A 26,223-nucleotide genomic window follows, 5' to 3' on the forward strand; every position below is an offset into this window, starting at 1 on the left:
CCAGGACATTGCTAAAAGAACATGTCCTCTTTCTATAAAGGGAACTTATTATGCACAATTTATATTTTGCAGGTTTATGTGCTTCAAGTTTGGTTTCAGCTGCTTCTAAGAACAGCCCTAGCACTTAAAAAAAAAAACAACAAAAAACCAGCCATTTTTTTGGCACGTTTGCCTGGTTTTATTCCTGCATTTCTGTTGGTTATGAAGAAGGCTCTTCTTGCTTTTCAAAGATGGACGGTTATATAATTGCATATCTGCAACAATTTCATGTGCGATTGTAAAAGCTGAGTTAGAGGGCGTGGTCATCAGCAACTTATTTGGATTTAAAGTGACGAGACTTTAAATCCAAATAGCTCAATATGAAAGGGATTTAAAATGGGCAAAACTGACTAGATTAATGTCTCTTTATCTAAGAATATTTTTGTGCTAAAAGGGTAAGGCTATGTTTTGTATAGCACATAGACCTATCCTAACCTGTTCCAGGAAGCATAATAGGTCACCTTTAATATTCTCCTGTAAAATTGTTACCCTGCATTCATTTTATACCACAGATCTCCGGGCAAAGATTTTCCTCTTTGTTTGGCTTGAGTAGCATCACAGTTTTGAGGTGCGGAACCTGGTTTTAGTTTAATGCTACAGAACATCAGATTTCTCCTGAAATCCATCTTGAATTCTCAAAATCGATGCATTTACATGGTCTATGGTAATGCGATTATAACGCACTCAAGGCAGCAAATTAATTTGTTTCCGTGTCACTAGGGGAAACTGGATTTCCCTTTCCAGGTTATGGGATTATAACAGTAATGTGATAAACGCTGCTATTTTTCACATGCTGAAAGCTCTTTAATTGTGGGTGTCAAAATACATTTGGATTATCTAAGTGTTTGTTTTTAAATCTATGTGAATTTTGTGAATCAGACTTTTTCTTTTAACACAAACACCATGCCTGATTTATTTAAGATGTTTTGTCTGTTGTTTTGGTTAAGGCCGACTACGGTTAAGAAAAATCAGGAACCCAACAGTGATATTGTAGAAATCGAACGAAGAATCCAGCATCCTCTGTTTTCTGCTGGACTATCAATACCCTTAATGTTTTGGCTGTTCATTACCATAGATGTCATATTAACTCTGAGCTTTTAATAATTTATTCAAGCAGTTTCCATATTGGAGTAATGTTAAAGACACAGCTTCAATTACATGGGCTGATATCCGCTAATATCATTGTAATGACTGATAACAGATGTTTACCAGTATTGTACATATTTCCCCACACTTTCAGCAATGTGAAAAAGCGACCACTCCGCTGACATTGCTTCTCTGCTTCAGTTCAGCACTTTGCAATCTTGTGCGTCACTGTGACATGACCAAACAAAGAACCACATGCACAAACTCACCTAGAAACACGGCAAGAAACGGCAACATCAATTGTTAATATCAGCCTAGTTTCGCTTTTTGGACTGATGCGGATGTTAATACTACTATCATGCAACCCTACTTTGATTTGTTGCAGATTTTCTCTTGCAGGCTCAAACATATACTTTCACTCCCATTAATCTGTAGCTAATTGTACCTTAGCAGGTTACAGAGAAATTGCACACTTTTAGTTGCCATCAATAAGCTTTTGGTGGGAGCTTTGACCCCTCTCTTTGGCTAAAATTGGCAGAGTTCATTTAAAATTAGTTGGCTTCTTGGCAGGGACATGAAAAATATAATGCCTGCTGCATGCATTCCAAAACCAGTATTGATGTGTTTTTAGGATCATTGTCATCCTTTAAACCCAATTTTCCACTGTTAGTTGAAAGAAAATAGCTTAGGATGTTTACGGACACCACAAAACCCAGTCAGGCCCAGGTCTGTCACACACTGGTAGATGCCTGAACATCAGTTTTACTGCTCATGGCCATCAACCTAATCTGACCAGCCAGGATGCATGTTAGTAGCAGATCTAAACATTGTTTCCTTCACCTTATTGAAGTGCTCTCTGTCAATCCTTTCAGGTTTCTTCCCTGGCAGCTCCCAAGGCTGCGACGCCTTCCTCCGGCACAAGATGACACTGATATCTCCATCCATCCTGAAGAAATACGGCATTCCCTTTGACAGGGTGAGTGGCGCATACACGACATAAGCTGACATTTTATTGATCAGCATGATCAATTTGTTATCTAGAAGCATTTGTGGCTTTACTCAGCCAGTAAGTTGCGTCAAAAGACATCCACTTAAAGACGTATTGATTGGCAGCCTCTATTTATGGTCATTAATTCATTTTTGGCCTGGCTCTAGTGGTTGGCACAAGAGAATTAATTAAGTTTGAAATATCAAAATTAAGAGAGTGTCAGTAAAGTTATCTTTTCTCACTCGCTGTCCCTTTCCTGGGTCATCCATAAATTACAGAGGAGGTTGGGCTTGTTTCAAATGACTCAGCGTTGACGCAGCCATGAGTAAAGATCGTCATCGGTGCCTGTCACAGAAAATGAATTGCCATCTTTTCACCTTTCTGTCGCAGCACAAACCTCCACAGTGCAAAAATTAATGAGAAACTGAAGGTGGGGCTTAGGGCAGACTTCCAAAGTTCCCCACAGCCAGCATAAGACCCCCTCCACTTAACTTCTCCCAGCACTCCCCCCTCAGGACGTCATTATCACAGTGAACATGTTGCGTTCTGCACACCTACCGGTGAACTTTTCCCCGATTCATGTGTAAAAATAAAACTCTCCTCTGTTCTTGCCGGAGTGAAGAGGGATTTGTTGGTTTGATATGTGAACCATTACTGTTGGCTGAGGAAGTTAATGTCTCGCTTTCAGCCTCCCTACCCATTTCTCCCCTCATGCCTGTACTTCCGTTTGGCTTGATGTGTCTCTTGATTGCAGGCAGGCAAGTTTCTCAAAGACGACGGGATTCGCAGTTGCACATGCAGGGCTTAGGTTTCAGGGCAAAATGCAAAGAAAGAATGAAATTAAGGTGTTCGCATATTCTTAAGAAATGTCAGAGTAACATGGAACCTGTAGGAAGATGTTAAATTCTGGGAGATGCAGCTAAGTTCGACTGGAGGAAGAAATGTTTTTCAGGAGCCAAACTCCTTAATTGCCTCTAAAACTTTGACTGTTTTTGCCTGAGATTGATGGGTAATAATCAAATGTTTTACACTTTTTGGTTATCTAAAAAGTTTTAACCTTAAATTTTAACTGTTATCATTTATGGATTAAATAGTAATACACTAGCCAGTAACAAAAATGGCCCAATTTTCTACTGATTTACCCAGCGAATGATAGATCAACTGCTCAAAAACTCATGCTTTCCATACCTTTTAAATGCATAAAATTTAAATATTCCACTTTTTCTTTTTTTTTTTTATATCCACAGAAAACCCTTTACTGAATGCATTTTTATAGTTTCGTACATATCAGATAAAGAGTAGGAGTATATGTTTCAATGGAGAAATTGTAATGGTCCATCATTTGGTTAAAAAGTACCTCTTCTATAAGGAACTGGGAACACTTTGTAAAAAAATTTTTAGCTACCAGTTATTTTGTTTCAACAGTTGTAACAAATAGATTTAACAGTTGGACAGTAAAGGTCTGATCACTATAAGTGGACATAGTTGGCCTATCCAAGAATTTATTTGACTTCTACATTTGAACTGCATTTCGTTTCTTGTTTGTATTTTGTATCTCAACAGATAACTCAGAATGAAGGGGAGTTTATGGTTACATTTCCATATGGCTACCATGCTGGCTTCAACCACGGCTTCAACTGTGCTGAGTCCACAAACTTTGCAACTCTACGTTGGGTCGACTATGGAAAGAACGCCACACTGGTAAGATGAGACAGACCAGATATTTACTCTTTGAAGTTATGTTCAAAGTGTCTTTGTTCATGGGAGGTTTTGTGTTTTCAGAGTTTTGATGACAGTCATGTAATTGAAATTAAGACTGACATATTTAAAGAATAGGTTGACCCTTTGAATGTTCATGTCTTAATCATAACATTGTCTTTAGATGAATGAAGACTTGAAATAAAATCGATTTTGATGTGATTCAGCAGCTTTCCTTCTCCTTAAGAGATAGAGACATAGATTACATCGATATATAAAAGTAGCGTCTAGTTCTCTGCTGCACACCATCTGTTCTTGACACCGACTGTACACTTGAATCCTTGCGCTGACGCAAACTGCCTCTTTGCCTGTGGGCTGTTGAGCATGAAATTGACAGGGCATGGGTAGGTTTGTGAAAGGGAGTCCAACTACAATGTCCTGTGGAATAAAGTCCCTCTGCACTCATCTCTTTTCTATATATTTCATTTTGCTCTTCACTCCTTCCTCTCTTTTTCTTTGGATGTGTGTGTGTTTTTCCTCGCTGTCTTTCTCTCTACTTGGCTGCATGTCAGATTTATGAGGTGCCAGTTTGCAGAAGTACATCTCCCTCCCTTCCTACTTCTTCTCATTTCCAGCCTTCCTACTTTACCCATGTGACCGCTTGTAATTTAAGAACCAGTAGCCCAGGCTCCAGTGCTCAGGGGAGCATCTCCAGCTCACTTTGTCAGTTTGATCAAGAAGAGGGGTCTTTTCTGCTCTGCTAAACTAGGCTTACAAATTTACAGTGCAGCACATGGAGCCAGAGAAATGTTGAAATGCAGCCTGAGCAAAAGTCTCCCAGAAAGTTCAGTGTATTTCCATCCTTAGAAAAGTTAGTATCAATATTCTCATTGAGGTTCTTGTTGACAAAATAGAATATTATGAGTAAATGGCTTTGACTACAGCAGGAAATATATACACAGCGCTCAGTTGTTTTAAACGTGCTATATAAATAAACTTGAACTTTTAATAAATGTTAGATTCTTAGATGTACGGAGCTGTGTTCAGTTCGCCCACGCTACTGAGTAGTAAAAACTGAGCCTCTCATTCTCCGTTTCTCTGAATGCCTCCACCGTTTTCTCTTTGATTCAGCCAGTCATCCAACAACTTGTTTGGCTGTCTTGGCCCCTCACTCTTTTATTTATTTATTTCTTAAAACTGAGCCCTATTCTGTCAGCAGTGAACAGGACAGTGAGCGATGGGTCGCGGTATGAAATTTGTCACCGTTTTGGGTCTGCCAGCAAACCACAGAGAAGGGAAAAATGGGGAGCCAGGCCGTGCTTCATGTCCCGCTCTTATTAAATACAGCCTCCTCAACTGCTGATCCATCTGCTTGACTTACTGAGAGAAGACACACACACACCTGCGGTCAAAGCGGGAATGCTGTCAGCAGTTTTCGCATGCTGCGTTTGCATGTACCTCTGTTCTTTAGGAGACAGTGCAGTTTTAATTAACTGTCCTCTCAACCTTCCAATCTGCACATTAGCCACCAACTATTTTATTTATTTATTTATTTTTTGGGGGGAGGGGAATTGACAATTATTTCACTGCTTGTCAGATCAACATGAATGTTTAGGTATAAATGGCACAAAAATAGCTTCTGTGGTTTCACCATAGTTTAAAAAAGCTTATCCAAAACTTTAAAATGTTCCTTATGTGCACAAGTTGCATAAGGAACAAAGATGAATAGCCTTACATAAGTAGTGACTGTAGGTTTTATAAACTGTGGAAGTTCATTAGTGAGATTGGTTGACAGCAGCAAAGCACGGCTAGTTAAAATAATCCTCAAGATTATGGCGGTCGTCTGTCACATGCTGCCGAGTATAAACACTTTGTCTTCTGAGTTGGCTGGATTTTTAGTGAAAGCCTCTTTTCTGTTCATTTGGTGCTCGGTCACCGTTTGCTGCCGCTCCTCAAAGAAGTCATGGTAATTATTTTTCTTTCCTGTCTGAGAGAGGAGCTCAAATCATTCTCCAGAAGAAATTGCTGGCCTTTTTCCTTTGGAGAGTGAACCTCAGTTTATTAGCGAGTTTAGTTGCGAAGTTATATTGGTCTGACAAGAATTTTCTTTTTCTCTCTTTCAGTTTTTCTTGAGATATGTTTTCAAAAACATTCATACAACTTGAAGTTTTCTCCTTGAACATGTTTGTCAGATTACAACCACAAACTTCAAAGTATTTTATTAGGATTTTTTTGTGATAAACCAACAAAACGTACTTAAATAGTAGTGAAGTGAAATAAAAATGACACGTTGGTTTTGAAAGGATTTTTCAAGATAAAAAATATGGCATTCAGATGTGCCTTAACACCACGAGTGGGTGTTTTTATTTTCTTTCTAAACTACCTTTCAGCAATTACAGCTGCAACTTTGGGTGTATATTTGTATTCAATCAAGTGGATCCAGGTCTGGACTTTGATTAGACCATTTTGACAGGTGTTGCTCTAAAACATTCTACGAGTGCCATCCTCCTGTTCGAAAATGAACTTCAGCCTTTAACAAGTCTTCTTCCAGGATTACCCTATATATAGCTCCATCCGTCTCCCCGTGAATTCTGGCCTGCTTACTTAGGTATCCTCACATCATCTACCCCCTGCACTGAGCTCCGACTCACCTGAAGAAGCCTGGAAGCTCTGTGAGGATCTTGTCATTGTATTTCTCCAGTGCTTTTAATTCCATCCAACTGGTACTTCTGAGGGACAAGCTGGAGCTGTCAGAAGTGAACCACCACATGTGCCAGTGGAACTGGACTACATCACCCTACATCACGTCAGAGACACAGTCCTGTGAGGACAGGACTGTGTCTCTGACAGGCTGGTCTGCACTACAGGGTTCTCCCAGGGAATTGTAGTGGCCTGGTTCCTCTTCACCTTCTGCACTGCAGGCTCCCCATTCTGCCATCTGCAAAATTCTCAGATATCTGTCGTAGTCGGCCTCATGCCAGGCAAGGATGACTGGTGGAGTAGTGTGAGCAGAACTATAGTTCCTTGAGGAAAACCAAGGAACTGGTGGTGGATTTCCACCAGACTGATGAACATCTAGGGAGCTGACATTGAGATAATAGACTCTTACCACAGATTTACACTACATGCTTCTCCACTTGGCTGCCCACTTCGCCAGCAGATCGGAGATGTTTAAAACCACCCTGATTTACACTGCATGGACCTCTGCTATCCTGTGAACCCCAGAGGTGCTCAGAGGGGCATACATGGGAAATGAGAGATTGTACTGTAAAGCCAGTGATTAAAAAGGATGAGTGGTATCATATGAAATACTGTAGTTCTCAACTTCCAAAATTATTCTTTTGCATACATCGCTGTCACTCCGTCTGCCTTGACCAATGCACTACTCCTACTTGAGAAAGAAAACTTGATTTTTGAATTAAATCCGCATGTTGTATGTATACATCATCATAAATGATGCAAGCTGACGGCACATATCAATAAATATATCTATATAATATTGCTAGTAATTTGTGAAAATGTATTCTGTTGTACTCGTGTATTTTTCTGTTGGAGTGGTGGGATCTTTAAAGATTATAAAATGTAGAACCATTGGAGTAAATCAAGGCAACTTGAAAATGCATGTCACTTTTTATACTTGTAAAAGCATTTACAACTTTCTACTATTTCACTGCTCCACTTTGTGTTGGTCATAATACACAATAACTTATTGTAGTATGACGTATGGGGAAAAAAATCAAGACCTGTGAATACTTTTTCAGTTTATTAGTATGAGATCCTCCTTTATATAATACCAAATTAGATAATCTTATTTTTGTGGCCTCAGTGGGTCACAACAGACAAATCAGAGTTTATTGCACTATCATTGAGTTCAAGGGTCCATTAAAAGGCCTCAGGCTTCCTGTTTGCTTTTGAGTAAACAATTTAGCTCCATTAGGAGTCAAGTGGCTCTGCCTTGGCACGTTTGTAATCTCAAGTCTTGGGCATCTTGAAATGTGTTTAGTACTTATCAGACAATGAAATTTATTTTTTTCAGTCCTTGAAAATACTGGCACTGGTTGTTAACTTTACATCGTTTTATAAAAATAACAACTTGCTGTACACAAAGAAAAGTAGCACATTTTGGTACACTCCTTTGAATGTTTCATGATGGCTGCAGTCAGATGCACTAACCCCTCACAGCACCTCCCCCCCCTTCCACTCCAGCGCTCTCCACCCAATACCATATTTTAATGTTTCCGCCTGTCAAGTGGTGCCAAGATGAGATGTTGGCTGGATATTGTTTTGCTGTGGCCGTTTGAGCTGTTGTGTTTTCCCATAATTGAACATAAGGCTCTGAGTACAGCTCACAGGCTGACGGGGGGCCAGAATGCAATACAGCAAGCAAAGCAAAAAAGAAAACATTTCACCCCCTCCCTCCATCTATCCTACCCTCATTTCTGTTTGTTGAATCACTGCTGTTTTTATTTCACGTCTTTCTGGACTTTTTCTTCTTTTTTGTTTTCTGCCGGTTTGGTTTTGTAATTTCTGTGCTTTTGCTACATTACACAGCTGCTGCCTTCTTCACTCAGCAGAATGATTCACAGAGTTCAATGTTGTCATTGACGGATGTGGAGACATTTTGAAGTGTGAACAGATGCGTCTGTCACGCTTTTTCTTCCCACTGAAGTACAGTGCCTTACAAACATATTCATATCTCATAAACCTTTATTCATTGTGTCATGTTGCACTCTCAGTTCTCAATATAATTAAGTAGTGGTGCATAATTGGAAGGGTAACAGAAAAGGATACAAGGTTTTCAAAAACTTTGTCATGCATTGGTATTCAGCCCCCATAACTCTGGTAGCCCTAGTTAAATTACAGTGCAAGTTTGAAGTTTGCAAACGGAGTTGATCTCAAGGTAACAAATGTTTTAAAAATAATAAAAACAACATCATGAACACCAAAAAAAAAAAAAAAAAAAAGCCACACAAGTGAAGGAAAAAGTTGCAGACGGGTGAAATTTTAAAGCAACATTTCTAGTTTTCAACATGTTGTTCTATCATCCCAAAATGAATAGAGTATGGCACAAGTGCAAGCCTACCAGGCCAACTGACAGGCGGGGCAAGGAGAGCATTAATCAGAAGAAACACATTGTAACTTTGAAGCAGCTGTGGAGATTTACGGCGCAGGTGGGAGAATCTGTTGACAGCACAAGCATTAGTCACGCACTAAACAGAACTGGCCTTAATGGAAGAGTGGCAAGATAAAAGCTTGAACAATCCCAGTTTGCCACACGTTATTCAAGGGATGCCGCAAATATGTGAAGGACCAGAGATGAGTTTTACCTCAGATGATACGGCATGTTTTTCTGGACACAGTTCTAGCAAAATGCATGGGAGCCCTAGAAGATAACCTGTTAGAAGGTGAAAAAGACTTGACACTTGGCAAAGTCCCAATCTATTTCGGAATCAAGGCAAAGACTGAAAATTTATGTCCAGATGCTCTCTTCCAAGTCTGACAATAAAAAAGATTGAAGTTGGTGGTTGGAATGTGGCAAAATGCAAAAGTTGAAAAGTTCAAGAGGTGTGAATACTTTTGCAAGGCACTGCATGTTGACTGATTTACCATCCTGATATTTAAAATTCCTCTTTTTAAATCCTATACGCAGTGTCTTTTTGACCTTTAAAACAATAAATTGCTCTCAGAAATCATTCTGACTATCTGTTAATTCTGTGTGATTATAGCTTGGATATTGCCTTTCTAGGCTCAAGGCAAGATGCGTCAATTGCACCATAATTAATCTGATGGAAAGAGAGAAAAGAAGAGTTCTGCATAATTTGTGCCCCAATACATTTGTAATCTTGCTGCTCTGGGATTTCAGTCAAACATCTGTAGTTTGACTGAAAACACCAGAGTGACATTTATTCACAGGTTAGGAGCTTTTTAAACATTTATTACAGAGAGTTTGCATCATTTATTACCTGCAGCATTTCTCTGCTCTGACAAAGTTCTCTCTGTACATTTTTGTTCATTTTTGTCGTTTTTCATTTTTTTTCCCCTGCAGTGTTCCTGCCGGAAGGACATGGTGAAAATCTCGATGGATGTGTTTGTTCGCTGCCTGCAACCGAGTCGCTACGAGCTATGGAAACAAGGCAAAGACATCACAGTGTTGGATCATCTGAAGGCTACAGAGTTGTCCAGTCCTGAGCTGGAGAGCTGGAGGCAGCACAGGATCGCCTACCGGCAAAACCTGCTGCAAAAGTAAGAGGACCAATATGTATCATTTATGAGACTTCATATGCATAGATCTGCTTATCATTACCCAATATTTATAATTACCTGTGTTCTCTGCACATCAGAGCAATGCACAAGATGAAGCAGGTTCGGCGCCTTAAGCTTGAGGAGGTGAAGGTGCTGGCGGAAGAGGGAATTGAGCTGAATGCAGCTGAGTATCAGCGTCAGGTGGAGGAGCGCGAGGCTCAGCGCAAACAGGAAAGGGAAGAGCGTTTAGCCAGGGAAGCCTTGTTGGCCTTGGAGGCCATGGAACGTGAGGAACAGAAGGCTGCTGAGGCCGCTGCAAAGGCAGCAGACAGTCCTGTGAAAGCAGAAGGTTAGTGGGAGCCCGCAGATGAGACCATTATATTCCAAACTAGAATTATAATAAAAAATGATTTCATTAAAACCAACAATGGTTTTAAATCCCCGACATTACCTTAAACATGTACTTTTCTTAATTGTCTTTGTTAGAGCAAGAAGTTGATATTAGGCCACCAAACTTCATGGAGGACATGGAGAAGAAGAAGCTGAAAAAGCAGAAGAGGATGTCCAACATTCAAGGGCCCATCTCTGGATTTGAAGAAGCATTTGAGCAGTTTGCTAAATCTGCCAATAGGAACGTGGATACAACGTCGATTAAGAATGAAGACATGAGCATGGAAATAAACACAGCTCAGGTAAAAACAGTCATGCATAAAACTGTAATGTCTAAATACACATATTTATTTTACATGATCTTAAATGCAGTAATTATGACTTAATTAAGATGAAATGATACACATAAGTCATTGTCCAGTGTGTTCCCTATGAAATGCAGTTTCTTGGTTTGTTTTCAAGTCTTAATGGAAAATAACCACTTACAGAAACAAAGACAAGCTCTATCATGATACTTGAAGGACTTTATTCCTAGGCAGGGTTTGCATATTTGCAATTTTAAGATAAAAAAAATTGTCCAGTTTACAGTAAAAAACTTGTTCTAGGATAAACGTGAATACAGTTTAGAAAAGGTTTTTTCCTTTTTAACTTGGACTTAAAATGCAAAACAAGAGGCACTGCTTGACTGAATAACTTCACCTGATGTAAAAATTCATGCTACAATTTTCTTTAACTTGTATATAGTTTTTCTTTTTACCCTAGATGGCTTGCTAAGCTGGAGACATAGTGATTCATGCTAGAATGAGGCTGGATATCAAGGATAGATGAAACAAGTTATCAAACAGCTTGCTATAAACATACTTTTATATGACCATCTGGTTTGCCTTATTCCACTACTGCAACAGCACTGGTAATCCAAACTGCAGATTGCTCATTACTAATTAAAAACGGTAAGGTCTTCAGTCTCCTGAAGGTCATCATCACCAACCATTCTTACCATTCTTAATTTGGTATGGAATGCTTTAGATGGTAGGTTAATTTGTTCGTTTCTGACAAAAAGCAATACACACACCTGTACATGTCCTGTTTTGGGCTGTACTTTTCATCTGACATGGTTGAGGACAAATACTAGCAGTATCAAAAATAATTGTAGACTTACTCGCTAACAAAAACATTTATTACAAGACAGGAATCCTGGAACAACCTTTGAATAGTTAGATTTAAAAAAAAAAAACATCTTTTGTACACTAGTGGCCTTTATTTAGCAGCGACTTGGCAGGAAATGGAATAGAGAGAGGGGAAAGACATGCATCAAATGACCCAGGACAACTGTGTTGTTAAATTCAACAATACTGAAAACTTAAAGAATGTGTTATTATTATTACTTTAGCAGCTGACCTTCACTAAGATGAAAATGCCAAAGGAGGTGAAGAAAAGTCGGCGCCATCCTCTTAGTAAACCACCCATGCGCTCGCCTCTGTCCATCGTCAAACAAGACCCGACCACTGAGAAAGGTGCGTGATTATTTTTATTTTTTTTCATCTGTAAGGGACCATTTAAGTAAACAGATGGTTTAGAGATGAGGATGGATTGCATTTTCATCTAAATTTGAGCAGGGTGAAAATACAATGAGCTTCACATAAATCTTAACTACAGCTGCAAAAGGCAAAGTGAATACTTTTTCCAGGTCATACAAACAGTTAAACAGTTAAAAAGAAGCAGACATGTTATAAATTTATGCTACCTATAAATTGCCATTTTAAATTTGGTCTTAAAGGGATCTTATAAAAAGCTGCAATAAAATAACATTCAGGTTTTTAAAAAATTACTTATGATCTAAAACAAACATAATTTTTCGATCCCTCCTGTTATTCATTCCTGTAGCTGTTCTCTCCATCAAAGTGCTCAAAGTGAAGAGGACACCATTTTTATTTGTTTTATTGATCTGAGGAAAGAAAAACAAGCTGGACTAAAGTTCCCTGTTGGAATAAATGAAATCAAGATGGCAAGGCTTCTTTTTCCTACTCTCCCCCATTTTTTTTTCATTTTCTGACTGACACTTATTGATCCAGGGATCATGACTTCCAATTACCTGCTTTCAAAGTCACTTTAGCTTGTGTGGCCGGGGACTACACTCAGTCTGTCCTTCAGAGGGCTGGGTGGTGGGAAAGAATGAGGAGGAGGAGCACTGGTGGGAAAATAGACAACAGTTTAAGGGGAAATCTTGTGAAAAGATCTGCCTGACTTCTGTCCAGGCCTAACAAAACAAAGTGGATCAGTAGCTCAAGGGCTACGCCGAGAAATTGATTCTGACCCGGAGTGGCAAATTATTGATGCTTGTGCTGTTTGTGTTCATCACCAATTATATAAGGACTGACTACAGTGTTGCCTTCCAGCTTATTGCTGTTTCTTTCCAAGACCTCCCTCCAGATATCTTTTAAAAATGCTTTATATATATAGTTTTATTAAATGGGTCTTTGCACAGTTGGGGCTGTCAAAAATAGGTGAAACCATCCTTTTGTTTCCATGCATAATATGATTTTTTAAAAAAGTAAACGCTTTGAAAAAAAAAAAAATGACAAAAAGCAGATACTAGCATAGTTTTATAAATGTAATTTCAAATGGTCAAATTATTCTGGCTTTCTTTTAAATAAATGCCCTTACATTAAATCAAGCTAGTTTCAATAAGAGGCATTTTTACTTATTGAATCAGACATTCTAATGCTTATATATTTTAGTTAAACAAGTTGTGATTTTTGATGATGATTTTGAAGAAATTATAAAGGTATAAGATCATGCACTTTCTTTGTGCACATGGGACGGGGAAGCTGACATCATTATCTACCCAAGACAGTCTGGCAACAGAACTAACCAATGAAGCATTTCTTTGTGGTGGAAAACCCCATAAAACGGCATGAGGAAGGAGGAAAGTTGATTGATTGTAATCTTCAGGCAGGAAGTCAAGTAAAGATCAAAATGGACAATGAACCCTGCAGTAGAAGAAGACCCAGGTCTTTTGATCGTTAGGCTGAAAACTTTGCCTTGTGAGAAGGATTCAACCCCTGAGCTCCCAACGCTATGGCTCCACATCAGACGTCCTTCATCAGATGAGACACAAAGCTCAACAACAAAAGCAAAAAAACTTGGTCAGTGAGAAACTATATCCACTCAGAGGAAAAGAAGACTTTACGCAGCCTGTCGGCTGTCCAAGAAACTGTCAAATAATTTTTCAGAAGATCTGATCAGACTAGAGTAGGGAAGCTATTCCGTCTCTCAAAGCCTCCACTTAGAATCTTCCCGTTTCAGAGTTGGGGAAAGTCAGGTTTGATTAAATTGATATAGTTGTTTTTTGTTTGGTTTTTTGTTTTATCTGAATATTCTAGGCTACTGAATTAAGCTGTTCTGACCCTTGTGTAGCATTACTAATTAAAGAACCATATAAAGTTTTGGAGTAATTGTGGGCCTTCAATTATTTAAGTCACCTTTAATCCAAAATTTTTCAATGGTAGTAAAATTGCCTTTGTGCCCGGTTCGTAAATCTATAGAAGGTTTTTAAAGGTTGCCTTAAGCCTAAAATTTGTAAAGCAACACACTGGGGCTCCATATGAGTCATTAAATAGTACCTGGCTCAGAGTCAAGAGCAAGCTTCAAAATAGAGAGTGAACGACCGCTATGGAGTGTGCTCTGTGAATCCTAGTTAACTGTTGACTCGGTCTCATTAATTTATGAAAGGAAGAGGAGTGGAGAGCTGGTTGAGTGTTTACCTCTCAGAGTGAGAAGTTAGTTGGGAAGAAGCTCAGCGCATCAGACGACGAAAGAGTGATTTACTGAATACTACGGGTTTTCACTCATTCTTTTTGTGTCTTTGTCCATAGAGCTGTCCTCTCAAATGCCGATGGATAGCAGCATGAAGAAACAGGAACACCTATGGCGGAATCACTCCCCGAACTTTCTGGCTGAGAAGTCCTTCAATGCTGCCGTGGCCGGACTTGAACCATACTGTGCTGTCTGTTCGCTTTTCTGTTCCTACATGAAGGTAGAAACACGCACTGCTGCGTACACTTTTTTTGGAGGATGCACATGATTACTCAGAAATGTAATATCTCATTTCCTCTCCATTCAAGCCAAACAGAGATGTTATCAGTTTGACCCCTGAAGCCTCCCTACCTCGACATGGTATGTCAACTCGACCACTGGTCCCAGAGATGTGCTTCAGTGTAGGAGCAGTCAACACAGAACCACCACCCACAAATTACCACATCGGGGAAGATGGAACCAGTCTTTTGATCCAGTGTAAATGTTGCGCCATGCAAGTTCATGCCAGTAAGTACTAAGCTCATTAATAAACAATATACTAGTCAAATATAGGTATGTTAGAATACCATGAAAGGAGCTTCTTTCACCTTAACAAGCTAATGTGATTTAGGATTTAAATAAAATATTGTTTACATCTTCTAGATCCTTAATTTTTGTGCCTTAATAAATCATATAAACATTAAAACTGTAAATGTGCTAATTAAAAATTAATACTCATTGTGTAGTTTTATATATATATATATATATATATATATATATATATATATATATATATATATATATATACACATACATACAAAAAATAAAAAATCTCCTTCCAGTATGGAAAAAATAGGTTTCAAATGAATAATGCGAGTTTCTTGAAATGCCTGATGGACTGTGTTTGTACCAACCCAAACTAACAAACTCATAAATCACATCACTAACACATACACACAAAGTCCACAATACACACATTAACCCTCCTGGGTTCTTATTATCCCTAAACCTGAAACACACCTTCAAGGCCAGTTCGTTAGTCATCCTGGGAAGAGCTGCTGAAACAGCGCTGCTATTGATAGGAAGACATGAAGCAGAAAGAGCTCCTGTCAAAAATGCCAGTTGTGCATTCCCGCACCTTTTGTTCCTCAGTGTTCTGGGCTGAACATTCAACTAAAAATCACTTAAACATGCCCCGGTGTTGTATAGATCTGCTGATCTGTGAGCTGGTAACCTCAAATTGGGGATTGGAGTGAGAAAATTGGACTATTTATTAAAATGAAAAACAATTGCTTAGCGAAGAGGTTTGGTGTTCGAATGTGTAATAGAAGAGAATAGAAGGAAAGGTGGCCCTTCAGGCCGTTCTGTGTTGTACACATTCACTGATACAAAATTCAAAATATGTCATAAGGGAACTGGTTGTAATAATCTTCATCTCCTCTCTTACAGGTTGTTACGGTTTGAAGCCAGAGTCTGTCAGGAATTCCTGGACCTGCACCAGGTGTACAGCAGAGGCCTGGGTAGTGGTGAGTGGACGCTTAGCTGATGTTCACACACAGATGGAGAATAATGGCTAATTTTCTTCACTAATGTGTTAAGTCATCCTGCATGTTCAAGAATTATCCAGAGAAGTGTGGGGTGCTCTAAAAGAAACAGGGTTTTTCAGCTCAGACCTTTGATTTTAAAGAACGTATCTGTTGTTGCAGGAATGCTGCCTCTGCAACCTGCGTGGAGGAGCTTTGAAGATGACAACAGACAACAGGTGAGTGCTTGAAGACCTTTTGTTAGTTGATATATTTGAAATGTTAAACTAATCAGGAAGATGGATTTATAGCAAAAGAATCCAACATTTTGTTCTTAGAAGATCCAGGTTTTTTTTTTTTGTTTTAAAATTTCTTTCCTGTCTGACTTGATCTTCAGATGGGCCCACGTCATCTGTGCCATCGGTGTGCCAGAAGCTCGCTTTGTCAACGCTATCGACAGGGAGCCAGTGGATGTCAGCGCTGTCCCAGAAAACCGCAAGAGTTTGGTAAGTGCAGATGGAGACAAATACAAGGTCTGCATAAGTTTATTATTAAACAGGCAGAGTTCAGCTTTCTTTATATTCCCAGCCGTCTCTGGGGAAAGTAAAAACTTTTCTGTATTGATGCTCGCCATGATGGTTTTCCTGTACGCTTATAAAGTCTCCAGGGCCTCCTGCGCTCCTCCAGTCTTTTCCTACTCTGAAGCGGATTGCTTTCTTTCCTGTTCATTGCCTTTGTGTCTGTCACTTTCTCTGTTACCCTGCTTCCTTTCCTGGAGGATTGATGGATTTCAGTTTTTTTTTTTTTTTTTTTGAGAAGTGGGGTAAAACAGACATGCTGAGGGGAATGGCTGAATAATCGGCTGTCATTTCTCACTGCGCCAAATGAACTGCATCGATCCCGTGGGTTGAAGGCAATTTCCCCATTGCTTCCGCATCTTTAAACACAACCTATTTCGTTCTTTCCTTTCGCTGCTTTTGTTTTATTACAGTCCCTCTTTTGCAGTCTCTGCTCTGTGGCGAGTGATCGGAGCGCTTGCTGCTACATTATCACAAACGCACAAATAATGTCACCTCTCAGCCTCCTCTTCTCTCTGAATAATCTATCAAAGACAAGCTGGGTGACATTTGCATCGGTGCGCTGTCAGAGAAGGTTTCTTCCTTCTCTACTTAAAAAGCTTTGAGAAGATGCTGTGCGCTCTAATGATTCGGATGACTGGTCTGATCAAATGTGAGCACGCACCCATGGAACCAGTTTATATCGCGCTGTGTTCTCCAGTAACCGTGCCACCCTTCTACCCTTAAACATTTGCCTCCCAGGAAACTTGTCATTATGTTGGATTTTATAGGCCATTGTTGGATGGTAAAAATCCTAAAAAAGATGTAATTTTTGGCCGAAATTTGATTATATTTTTCACATTCTACAGTAGTGTATTTATAGTTAAGAAGTTGTAAATCATAATCAGCAAATCATAATTTTGCTTCAGCTGCAAAATTCAGAACTATGAAAATAATTAACATAAACTTGTCTTTATATTAACAATTCATTTAATTAGTTCAAACTAAAATGATTTTCAATTTAGCAGTGGCATGCTTGTAAAAACTAGCTAGATCAACATGCAAGTTTAGATCATGCAAGAATTTGCATAAGCTGTTTATATCATCAGGAAGATGGATTTATGTTCACTTTTACTTTTACAATACTAATTAAGTTTGCAGAGATTATGTAGAGATTTTGAAGATGAAAATGGAAAATCTATATTAGTAAAGGCAAAACTGATGTGAATATTGATTTGTTATTCATTCTGACAAAGACAAATGTCAGAAGGTCCTTCAAGCTGATGCACAAATATATTTTCATTGTAAAAAGATCCGTTCGAAATGGTTAGGATGAAAACTGTAATAAAGTTCTGCGCCTTAACCAGCATTGATGCGTGACATAAAGTCTTAACGCTGGAAGCCTTTGTGATTGCTGAAGGTCTCAGGTAAATAAGCGTATGCCTTTGCCAAATAATAATTAATTGTTCGGATTTCAGTGGAGCGAAGGGTCTTTTTTGCAGTAATCATGGCCTATCTTTCCCAACAAAGCTATGATGGGGGAAAAAAAATTATATATCTTTATAGTTTATATACACCAATTACATCACATCTTGACAAAGTTGTTAGTAGTGTTGCTATCAGATCCTGGTAGTCCAGTTGGCAAAGTAGTTGGCATGCTTCCCATGAGGAAATATTTCTCGAGACATGATTTACAAAAATCTTAAGACACAAAAATCGCACAGTCAACATAACGCACACTTTAAATGTATTTTTATATAGGTATTGCATAGCCTTGTTTGCAGCCAAAGTCAGCAGTTTACTTTTAAAGAGATGTATAGCGAACTGTCTTATTTGCTGACTTAATATGAACATTCAGCAGCGAGCTGCAACACAATTAATGTTGCTGCTGAGTTTTGCTGTTTGCTTTTATATTACCATCTTCACGATGTTTCATCAGTGGAAAACTGCTAGCTGGTAGCAATCATAGGAGGAAAACTGGCCTGCACAGGAGCAAAAATGAAATATTGACATGATGATAAAAGAAATGTATTCTTTCATTGATTGGTTGTGTTCTCCAGCTGCTTGGTCATTTTAGTTTTAATTTATTTTTAAAGGAGGGGCTGTATAAAACGGGGCCAGAAAAGGGAATTTAAAAGACAGAATGTTTCTGATTGTAGATGTTTTCAACTGATCCAAGTTAGTGTTGGTGTTTAACATATGTCTAAACAGATGATGTGATGCTTCTTCTGTTTGAGCAAAGTTTGATTTATGAGTTGAAGTGATGTTATTTAGGTCACCAGAGATATTAATTCAAAAGGCCTTCAGTCTTTTGCTCATAATTTAACTTGCTTGTAATTGTAGTGCTGCAGATTACTCTGGTCCAAGAGGTTTTTTTATGCAGTGCACACGGAAGTGGAAATTTGGCAAGAGAGCTTCAAGTGTCTGCCTCATCTCCTGGTCATCCTGCTGCTTTGTAGTCTCTTGCCAGAATGTCCAGTCATTTCTTCTAATCCTAAATACATATTTCATTGTGAGTGATAGAAGGAATCATGTTGGATAGGGGGAATAGTGGTTTTTCAATCACACAAAACTTAAATCCTAACATATTAAATATTTGTCAGGTTTTAAAGTAACAAACAAGAGTTTAGTCTTAAATACAGAATATTCCTATAGCTGCAAATAAAGTATAAATAGAGAGTAGTAAGAGAAAGTGATAGGAAAGAGGAAAATCTCTCAATATGGGTGGTAGAATTTGAGTTTTCAACATTGAAGAGAGTATGCTTAAAGATGAGCTGACGTTTCAGTGTGTGCTTTTTGTCTTTGCAGAAATGTGTGTTCTGCCACACAACCAACCCCAGTCCGAACCGCGGCGCCTGCATCCAGTGCACACATGAGAACTGCGCCACCTCTTTCCATGTCACATGCGCCCAGATTGCCGGAGTGGTGATGAAGCCTGCAGACTGGCCCTACGTGGTGTCAGTCACCTGCCAAAAACATAAAAAGGGCATCCAGATGGTGAATAAGGTGAGTGTGTTGGCATTTTTCACTTTTTCCTGCTACGTTGGTGTAAATCAGGGATATTCAAAGTGTGACCCGGGGGCCATTTATGGCCCTTGTTATTATCTTGTGTGGCCTCTGACTGCAGTTCAATAATGGTACAAATCTGGCCCTCAATTTCTTTAGGATGATATTTACCATGGCAAGTTTATTTCTTATGCTCCAGAAGAATGTTAAGTACAATACAATGTTTTTCTTTCATTAGCCTTAATTTTTTTGCTTTTATTTTTATTTTGTAGTAAATCGTGCCACAAACATACAGCCACATTTTCACAAAAAATCAGGCTTGGTCACACTCATCCAATATACTGTGCTAAATATGGCAAATATTTTAGAAGAAACTAAAACCATTTTATGGACCAGCAAAGAAAGTAGCTAGTCCAGGAAGGTATACAACTGAAACACCTTAAAGTTGTTATAAACAGAGAAATAAGCATAAGAAAGTTGTAATAAGCATAACCCCAGAATAGGATAAACCCATCTCAAACGTATTTAAAAAAAATAATTTTATGAAATACGTGCATTCTATTTGAGGATACTGATATTTGGTTTCATATGCCAGTGACAGAACATGATTAGTAATTATAGAATAACCCAGACATTGCTCTTGCCGAGTCCCAGTCCTGACTCTTGTCTTGTTTTTGTCTGAAGCCTCGGGCAGGTCTAGACCTGGGCCTCAAGGTGATTGGGCGTAAATCCGACACCTGGTACTACCACTGCACCATCATTGGCATCGCAACGCAGACGTTCTACGAGGTCAACTTTGAAGAAGGATCATACTGTGACAACGTGCACCCAGAGAATATAGTGGTGAGTGTTTTCACCAACAGCGTTGTTATGCAGTCTGGAATTTGATCTCAATATTTACTGGGTCTGAAAAAGAGAAATGGAGAATAAAGGATGTGGAAAAATATTTGTATTTGCAGACTTTTATTCCCAATCTCTTTTTTTTTCTCTTTATGTTCTTAGCTGTGGAAACCACTTGGTATAGGCAATGGAAGGTAGACTGAGTACTAAGGAAAGTTCTCTGTCTGGAATATTTATATAAAAACTTTGGAGGAGCCCTCCTCCATTAATCCAAGCAGCTACTCGTATGATTGTAGTCGGTATGGTATTTTTATTTTAAAGCGTACAGATATTTTCTGAGCAACTGAGCCATGACGGAAGGTATGGAAAATGTATTCCGCTTTATAACTATAGATTGCCTTAAATATTTGCTGTTTAAAGATGGCAAGAAACAGTACTTTAGTAAAATTAAATTATTAAAACTTGCTTCTAGGGAGGTTGAATCATAACGTAGCTATACAAGTAATCTAATTTAAAATGCTAAATACTACCCTTGAATTTCAGAAGTTTAAACTTTTTACTAAGCTGTAAGTAGCTGGAAATGAAGACAACCCTTGAGACGTAAAACTAGAACTATGAACGAAATCGTGCAGAATTCTATAATTCAACGCTTTTCTCCTATATTTGTCCTCCAGTTCTCTCATCTTTGTCCTTCCTCTTCTAGAGTCACGACTGTCTGCGTAACGGTGCTCCTGACACGGGGGAGCTGATTGAGGTCTGTACACCGGATGGTGAAAACCTGAATGCTTCCTTTGTCAGAGAGCATGTCCACAAGCTCTACCAGGTGAGGTTAACCTGACTCGTCTGTTCAGGCACAGACAAATCGCAGTTAGCTGGTTTAAGTGAGACAAAAAGTTTTGTAGGTGACTGGCTAAAATGTGTTTTATTACTGTTATGTATTGCTGTTGCAGTTTTCCAAATTACCTCCACAAGAGTCATTCTTGTATCATTACATTTTTTATTTAGTATTTTTGACCTGCTTTTGCGCTGAACTAAAACAAAACAAAAAAGAAAGAAAGAAAGAAAAACAAGCCTCCAGCTGTTCAAGCAGCCAGAGTCACAACCCTGACCTTTTTCCTCTACTGCAGAATATTGTTAACATCTATATTTATATTTAAGGAGCTTAAGTGAGGCTCTGATCCAGTCAGTGAGCAGCTTTGGTTCAATGTCATGGTCAAGGATAATTTGACAGCAGCGCATGTTGGTTGATGGTTCCATTGTTGTGGCTCTGACTGAGAACGGGCCCAGGTTGGGGTCCGTGGCTTACCTTTGAATTTTTACTCAGAACCAATCTGATGTTCTCTCTGTCATTTATTCCCCACTGTGTTCCCCTTTGTTGTGCAATGAAGGCAGTTTCGTTCCAGTTTAGCCTCTCATGATTACCAGCTTTCCCAACTTCAAAGTGGTGCCAGATATTTTCTGTTTTACAAAAGGACAAACGATTGAGATTTCCAACTAATTCATTGTTTAATACTTTCATTTAGGTGGAGTTTCAGGATCAAAGTCAGCTGATGCTCAAACAGTCAGAGATCTTCCAGCTGGATCATGAATTACCTAAAAGAGTTAGGGCTCGACTGGTGAGTATTTTACTCAAACTTTACTTTCTGCTGCCTTCAAACTCCACTTTTGTCTAATTAAAGTCCATTTAGAGCAAATGAGACACCAAACAGGGAATGCATTCATGTGTGGCTCCCTTGTGCATAAGAAGTCATTACCATGTTGGAGTTCAAATGTCCTGTGGTTCTCATACCTCACTTATAATGTCTATTTTTTTTACTTAACCAAGCTTGTGATGGCCAGAAAACAAAACAAACCTGCTTTACTGTCTTTCACAGATGACTAGGTGATGTCGCAGGCTGCACTACACTCACTCATATGAGTCTTAAACTCAGATTTTCCTGTTTGCGAATTAAAAGGGAAGTGTCAAGCAGTATTTCCATTGCAAATACTACTTTATTTTATAGCTCCCCATCAGAGAAATGATAGCAAACAGCATTAAACAGCCCTGATCATAACTCAACGTTGGTTTTAGCATTTCAGCATAAACACTGGAAAATAATCTGATGCTAACATTTGTTTGGTAAATGAATGCTTTGTTTTTCCAGTAGAGGCTTTTTATCTTCGACATAAAAGTGTTCATAAAATGCTGGCGATAATCAGCGTTAACAGAAATCACAGTGAGGTTCTTTTTAAATGACTGCTTTTAAAGTCAAAAACAGTCATAGCTCTGCATATTCAACACGGCTGCTTTTGTTGTGCAAAACCACACAGACTGCTCAGATTTCCAGAAAACAGTCTTCTGATTATGTGCAAAGTACGTCACGTCGTCAGCGTCAGGCGTTTAAATCTAAATGGATGTGAAAGCCGAGGATGTGAAACTCATATCAAATTCCTTGCTGTGTGCACAAGCAATAAAATGCACAGTGAGATATAATTTTATTCTTACGGCCTGTAGAGCGGCCTTCTTGAAGACCTCAGGGCTCTGTACACTATTAATGTTTTTAAATTCAAACTTCAGGTGTCTTTTGGGCCACTGAACTTTAGCAGTTATTTTATTTTATGGAATTTTAACTTTCTGTAGTTTTGTTCCACAGTTAGACTTTAAAATGATTCTACATTATGCTGGGGTTTTTTAGTAGACATTTTTAAAATTTATTTTAGTTCAATATTCTTTGTTTTGTAAATGCTCTAAAAAATGTAGTCTCTGCTCCTTTAATATTTTTATCAACCACCACTGGTTGTTTCCACCTCTTCATCACATTCATTCTCTGAATCATCATCATCATCAGTAACAATTACATTTCCTCGGTCCCATCTTTACTACACATTTTCTCTGCTTTTTTTCATGTTGCTCTTTGATTAGCTCATTAGGTCTGTGTCATTGATTCTGTTTGGTACTTTTAGTTTCTTCTTTTATCTGGTCTAAACCACTTAGCATTTCAGGTCAGTGCGGAGTCCTAAAACAATTGCATCAGCAGTAACTCCTCCCACTTCAGCAGCTTTGACCTTTCAGCCACCAAGTTGACAAAAGGCAAAAATGTTCATACATAAAACTATCAGTGATGATTCTGTCACTGGTGATTGCAACTAAATTAAAGGGATTTCAGTGTTTTATTGCTTGTGAGGCAAGAGGAAAGACTCCAGTTGAGATTAAATGCTACTCTGGTTCCTGAACAAAAGGTTCCTGCTGTGGAAATTCACCTTTTGTTTGTGGAAAAACTTCCTGGGATCGAGCACACGTGAATGGAAGCGCAGAGATATAAAAAATGTGGTAAAGATGACATATTTCAACTTGATGAAGTTTTCTGTGTGTTTTCCTGTCTGCTTCCAGGCTTTACCTACCCCACAGGAGGAAGTTCGCCCAGCCGATGAAGCTCAAGCAGCGAAGCGCCGCCGGCTGCCCTCCAGCTCAGCTGGGCCTAACACCCCGGCTCCACTTCCAGCACCAGCAAAGCAGAATCACAGTATTACCACTCAACCAACTGTGAAGCCTCCCTCCATGACTCCTACTACCAATCAGGAAGCCCCCACTCGCGTCAGCAGCGTTCAGACGGACGCAGAGACCCCAATGGACACAAGCGACAACCTCGCTGAGCCCCCTCCAGTCTCCAACCCTCCGCTGACACAGCAGCCCACCCCTTTTCAGGCCACTTTGAACTCTGACCCCTTCCTGTCTGCTCCGTCCTCCTCACCCCCACCCCCACCGCCACTACCACAGCACATGGCCGACAGCTACACACCAAGCAGCGGCTACGTTTCCTACATGGAGACACTCCTCCACTCACGTTTTCCTCAGGACGAAGGCCCAGGCCCAGTGTATTAGAAATCACCTCCACCATGTTATTAGTCAGCTGACAGTGGCTGAGCCAACAGGAAGTAAGCTAACGGAGGGGAACTCTGAGTGCTGTTTCGATGGACACATGTTTCCTAGGTGAGAGGAGGAGGAGGAGGAGGAAACAGGAAATCGGAAGCACTCTTTTAATGCATGGTCCTTTTTTTATATTTCTGAGTTAATATGTCTGCAGTGGTGCTTCGACTTGCTCTGGGGCAGCACCGTAGCGGCAATATTTTTTTTTCCTTTTTTTTTTTTTTCAATGTTATAAGATTTTTATTTTATTTTAATTTTTTAGACTTTTTTTGGCAGCTGCTGTGCTTTTCTTTCCTTTGTGTTGATATAAATAATTCTCCAGGTTGGCGTCTGTTCTGTACTTTGTTGCATCTGTTCAATTATGCCACACTCCCATGTTCTTCCCACAGAAACTAAAGCATTATGGCAGCCTCTCAGCAGTGAGGCCTGGTGGACATAAGCTCTTCTTACTCAAGTGACCAGCAACATCCGTTTTTCAATCCAGCTAGTGGTAGCCTGGATACCATCAGGTGGACCCGCGTCATCCATCTGCAGGCTCTCCTTTTAGTTGAGGCGTGTTCTTGTCATATTTCCAGACATAAACTGGGGGTGGGTGGGGGGATAAAAGAGAAATGTATTGTAGCGGGAATTCAGTATTTAAATGTCTTTGTTAAATATTGAAAGGATTATTTGTAATAGAGCAAACATGTTGAATGCAAACACTAGTAGATTTGTCTGGAGGATGCATTGAAGTTTAGTGATGATGTAGTTATCAGAGGACATTTTGTGTTAACATCACGTGGTGGCTTCCCGTTTCTTTTTTCTTTTTCTTTTTTTTTTTTTTCCTCACATCAACACGATCTCAGGGTTCCTACAAGCAGAGGCCGAGTATGACGACTCAGAAATTTCCCACGTTCACAATCGGCAGAAGAATTACCGTTCCTGATATTTTCAATTTAGTCCCTGGTGCTCTGCTGTTTGTCAGTGTTGTGGTTTAATATCACCAAGCTCCTAATTGCACTTAAACCTGAGAAGACATAGGAAGTTCAGCAATTGGAAACATCTGTAGGAACCAAAAAAAAAAAACAAAAAAAAATTACATATATTGCACCGTATTTGAGTTTCAATTGTAAGTAAAAAAAAACTATATTGTAATTTGTTGTATGTCTGTTTTTCTATTATTCTACTCTTTCTATGTCAATTTTCTGAAGTGAATTCACAAACTCGGCCCATCATGAATATTAATACCTTGATTTTTGGTTAGGTTCTACAAGCCCATTACTCAATTTGTACTTCTAACCACAAATCCCGTTTCCTGTTTTTCCTGCATTGTTTCATTCTGTGCTACAGGAATGCACAAACTACTGATGTACTGATTTCTTGTAACACCGACCCAGTGTACATACCGCAGGCCTTGTGTTGTGATTCACATTTGTAAATGTCATATTATTTCTCCCTATATCCTGTCGCAGCTAAAACATTTGAGCAAAGGTGCGTTTCAACTGAGATCCATTCAAACAAAAATTAACTCATGGGGATTAAAGTGGGCTACTTTTGGCCAACTCCTTTGTGTTTTGTGTGATTCAATGAGCTTTTTTTTCATTCTTTCTTGGTCAAATAATAGGAATGCACAGGTACTAACACCTGATATTTATTAGTTGTAATAATTAAAGCTTGTCGCTGTAAATGTAATTAAGTTATTTTTGGGGTTTTTTCTGGAAACTAAAGTCATGATCATATATGCAACTTACATGTTAGTAAAATAAATATCTCATAAACTTCTAAATTTGGCAACTGTCACTTAAATCTATTAGCTTAGCTCCAGCACCGACCTTAAAATAATAATTTTAAAGAACCCATATGTTTTTCTTTAACAGTTATTTAATTAGTCTGCTGGACAATGCTAATTAAAATTTCAGTTTCCATTGGGCCTGAAAATGAATCACTTTGATAAATTTTCTTGCTTGTTGCAGAACTAAAAACATTATTTATATTTTTTTTACATCACAGCATTTTCTCGGAGTAAAACTCAGGGTTATTCTCGCTGATGGCATCAATCTACAAGAATAAAAATGCATCACAGCCTGATTTTTACCCATGAGTGTTTTCCCTCATGTCCTCACGCATGACCAAAGTTCTCTCATTCTTTGCACCTCTGAAATTTTAAGGAGC

At 39.0% G+C, this 26,223-nt stretch overlaps 1 protein-coding gene across 2 annotated transcripts in view; it reads left to right on the plus strand.

Annotated features, from left to right (window-relative positions):
• Positions 1-25,613, plus strand: part of kdm4b (lysine (K)-specific demethylase 4B) — a 52,566-nt gene extending 26,953 nt beyond the window's left edge. Inside the window, exons 7-22 of one of the 2 annotated variants that reach the window (XM_008406772.3) lie at positions 1,998-2,101; positions 3,677-3,814; positions 9,858-10,054; positions 10,153-10,403; positions 10,541-10,746; positions 11,835-11,958; positions 14,320-14,480; positions 14,569-14,767; positions 15,689-15,765; positions 15,946-16,001; positions 16,160-16,268; positions 19,128-19,325; positions 20,010-20,168; positions 20,869-20,988; positions 21,689-21,781; positions 23,536-25,613. In XM_008406772.3, coding sequence (XP_008404994.2) covers positions 1,998-2,101; positions 3,677-3,814; positions 9,858-10,054; positions 10,153-10,403; positions 10,541-10,746; positions 11,835-11,958; positions 14,320-14,480; positions 14,569-14,767; positions 15,689-15,765; positions 15,946-16,001; positions 16,160-16,268; positions 19,128-19,325; positions 20,010-20,168; positions 20,869-20,988; positions 21,689-21,781; positions 23,536-24,027 — 2,684 coding nt within the window. In that variant the 3' untranslated portion in view covers positions 24,028-25,613. The remainder of the gene's footprint in view (positions 1-1,997; positions 2,102-3,676; positions 3,815-9,857; positions 10,055-10,152; positions 10,404-10,540; positions 10,747-11,834; positions 11,959-14,319; positions 14,481-14,568; positions 14,768-15,688; positions 15,766-15,945; positions 16,002-16,159; positions 16,269-19,127; positions 19,326-20,009; positions 20,169-20,868; positions 20,989-21,688; positions 21,782-23,535) is intronic. The other variant, XM_008406773.3, reaches the window with a different exon arrangement.
• Positions 25,614-26,223: the final 610 nt, after the last annotated feature.

The sequence above is a fragment of the Poecilia reticulata genome, chromosome 4, assembly GCF_904066995.2.
Source record: "Poecilia reticulata chromosome 4, P_reticulata-male-v2, whole genome shotgun sequence".
Lineage (NCBI taxonomy): Eukaryota > Metazoa > Chordata > Actinopteri > Cyprinodontiformes > Poeciliidae > Poecilia > Poecilia reticulata.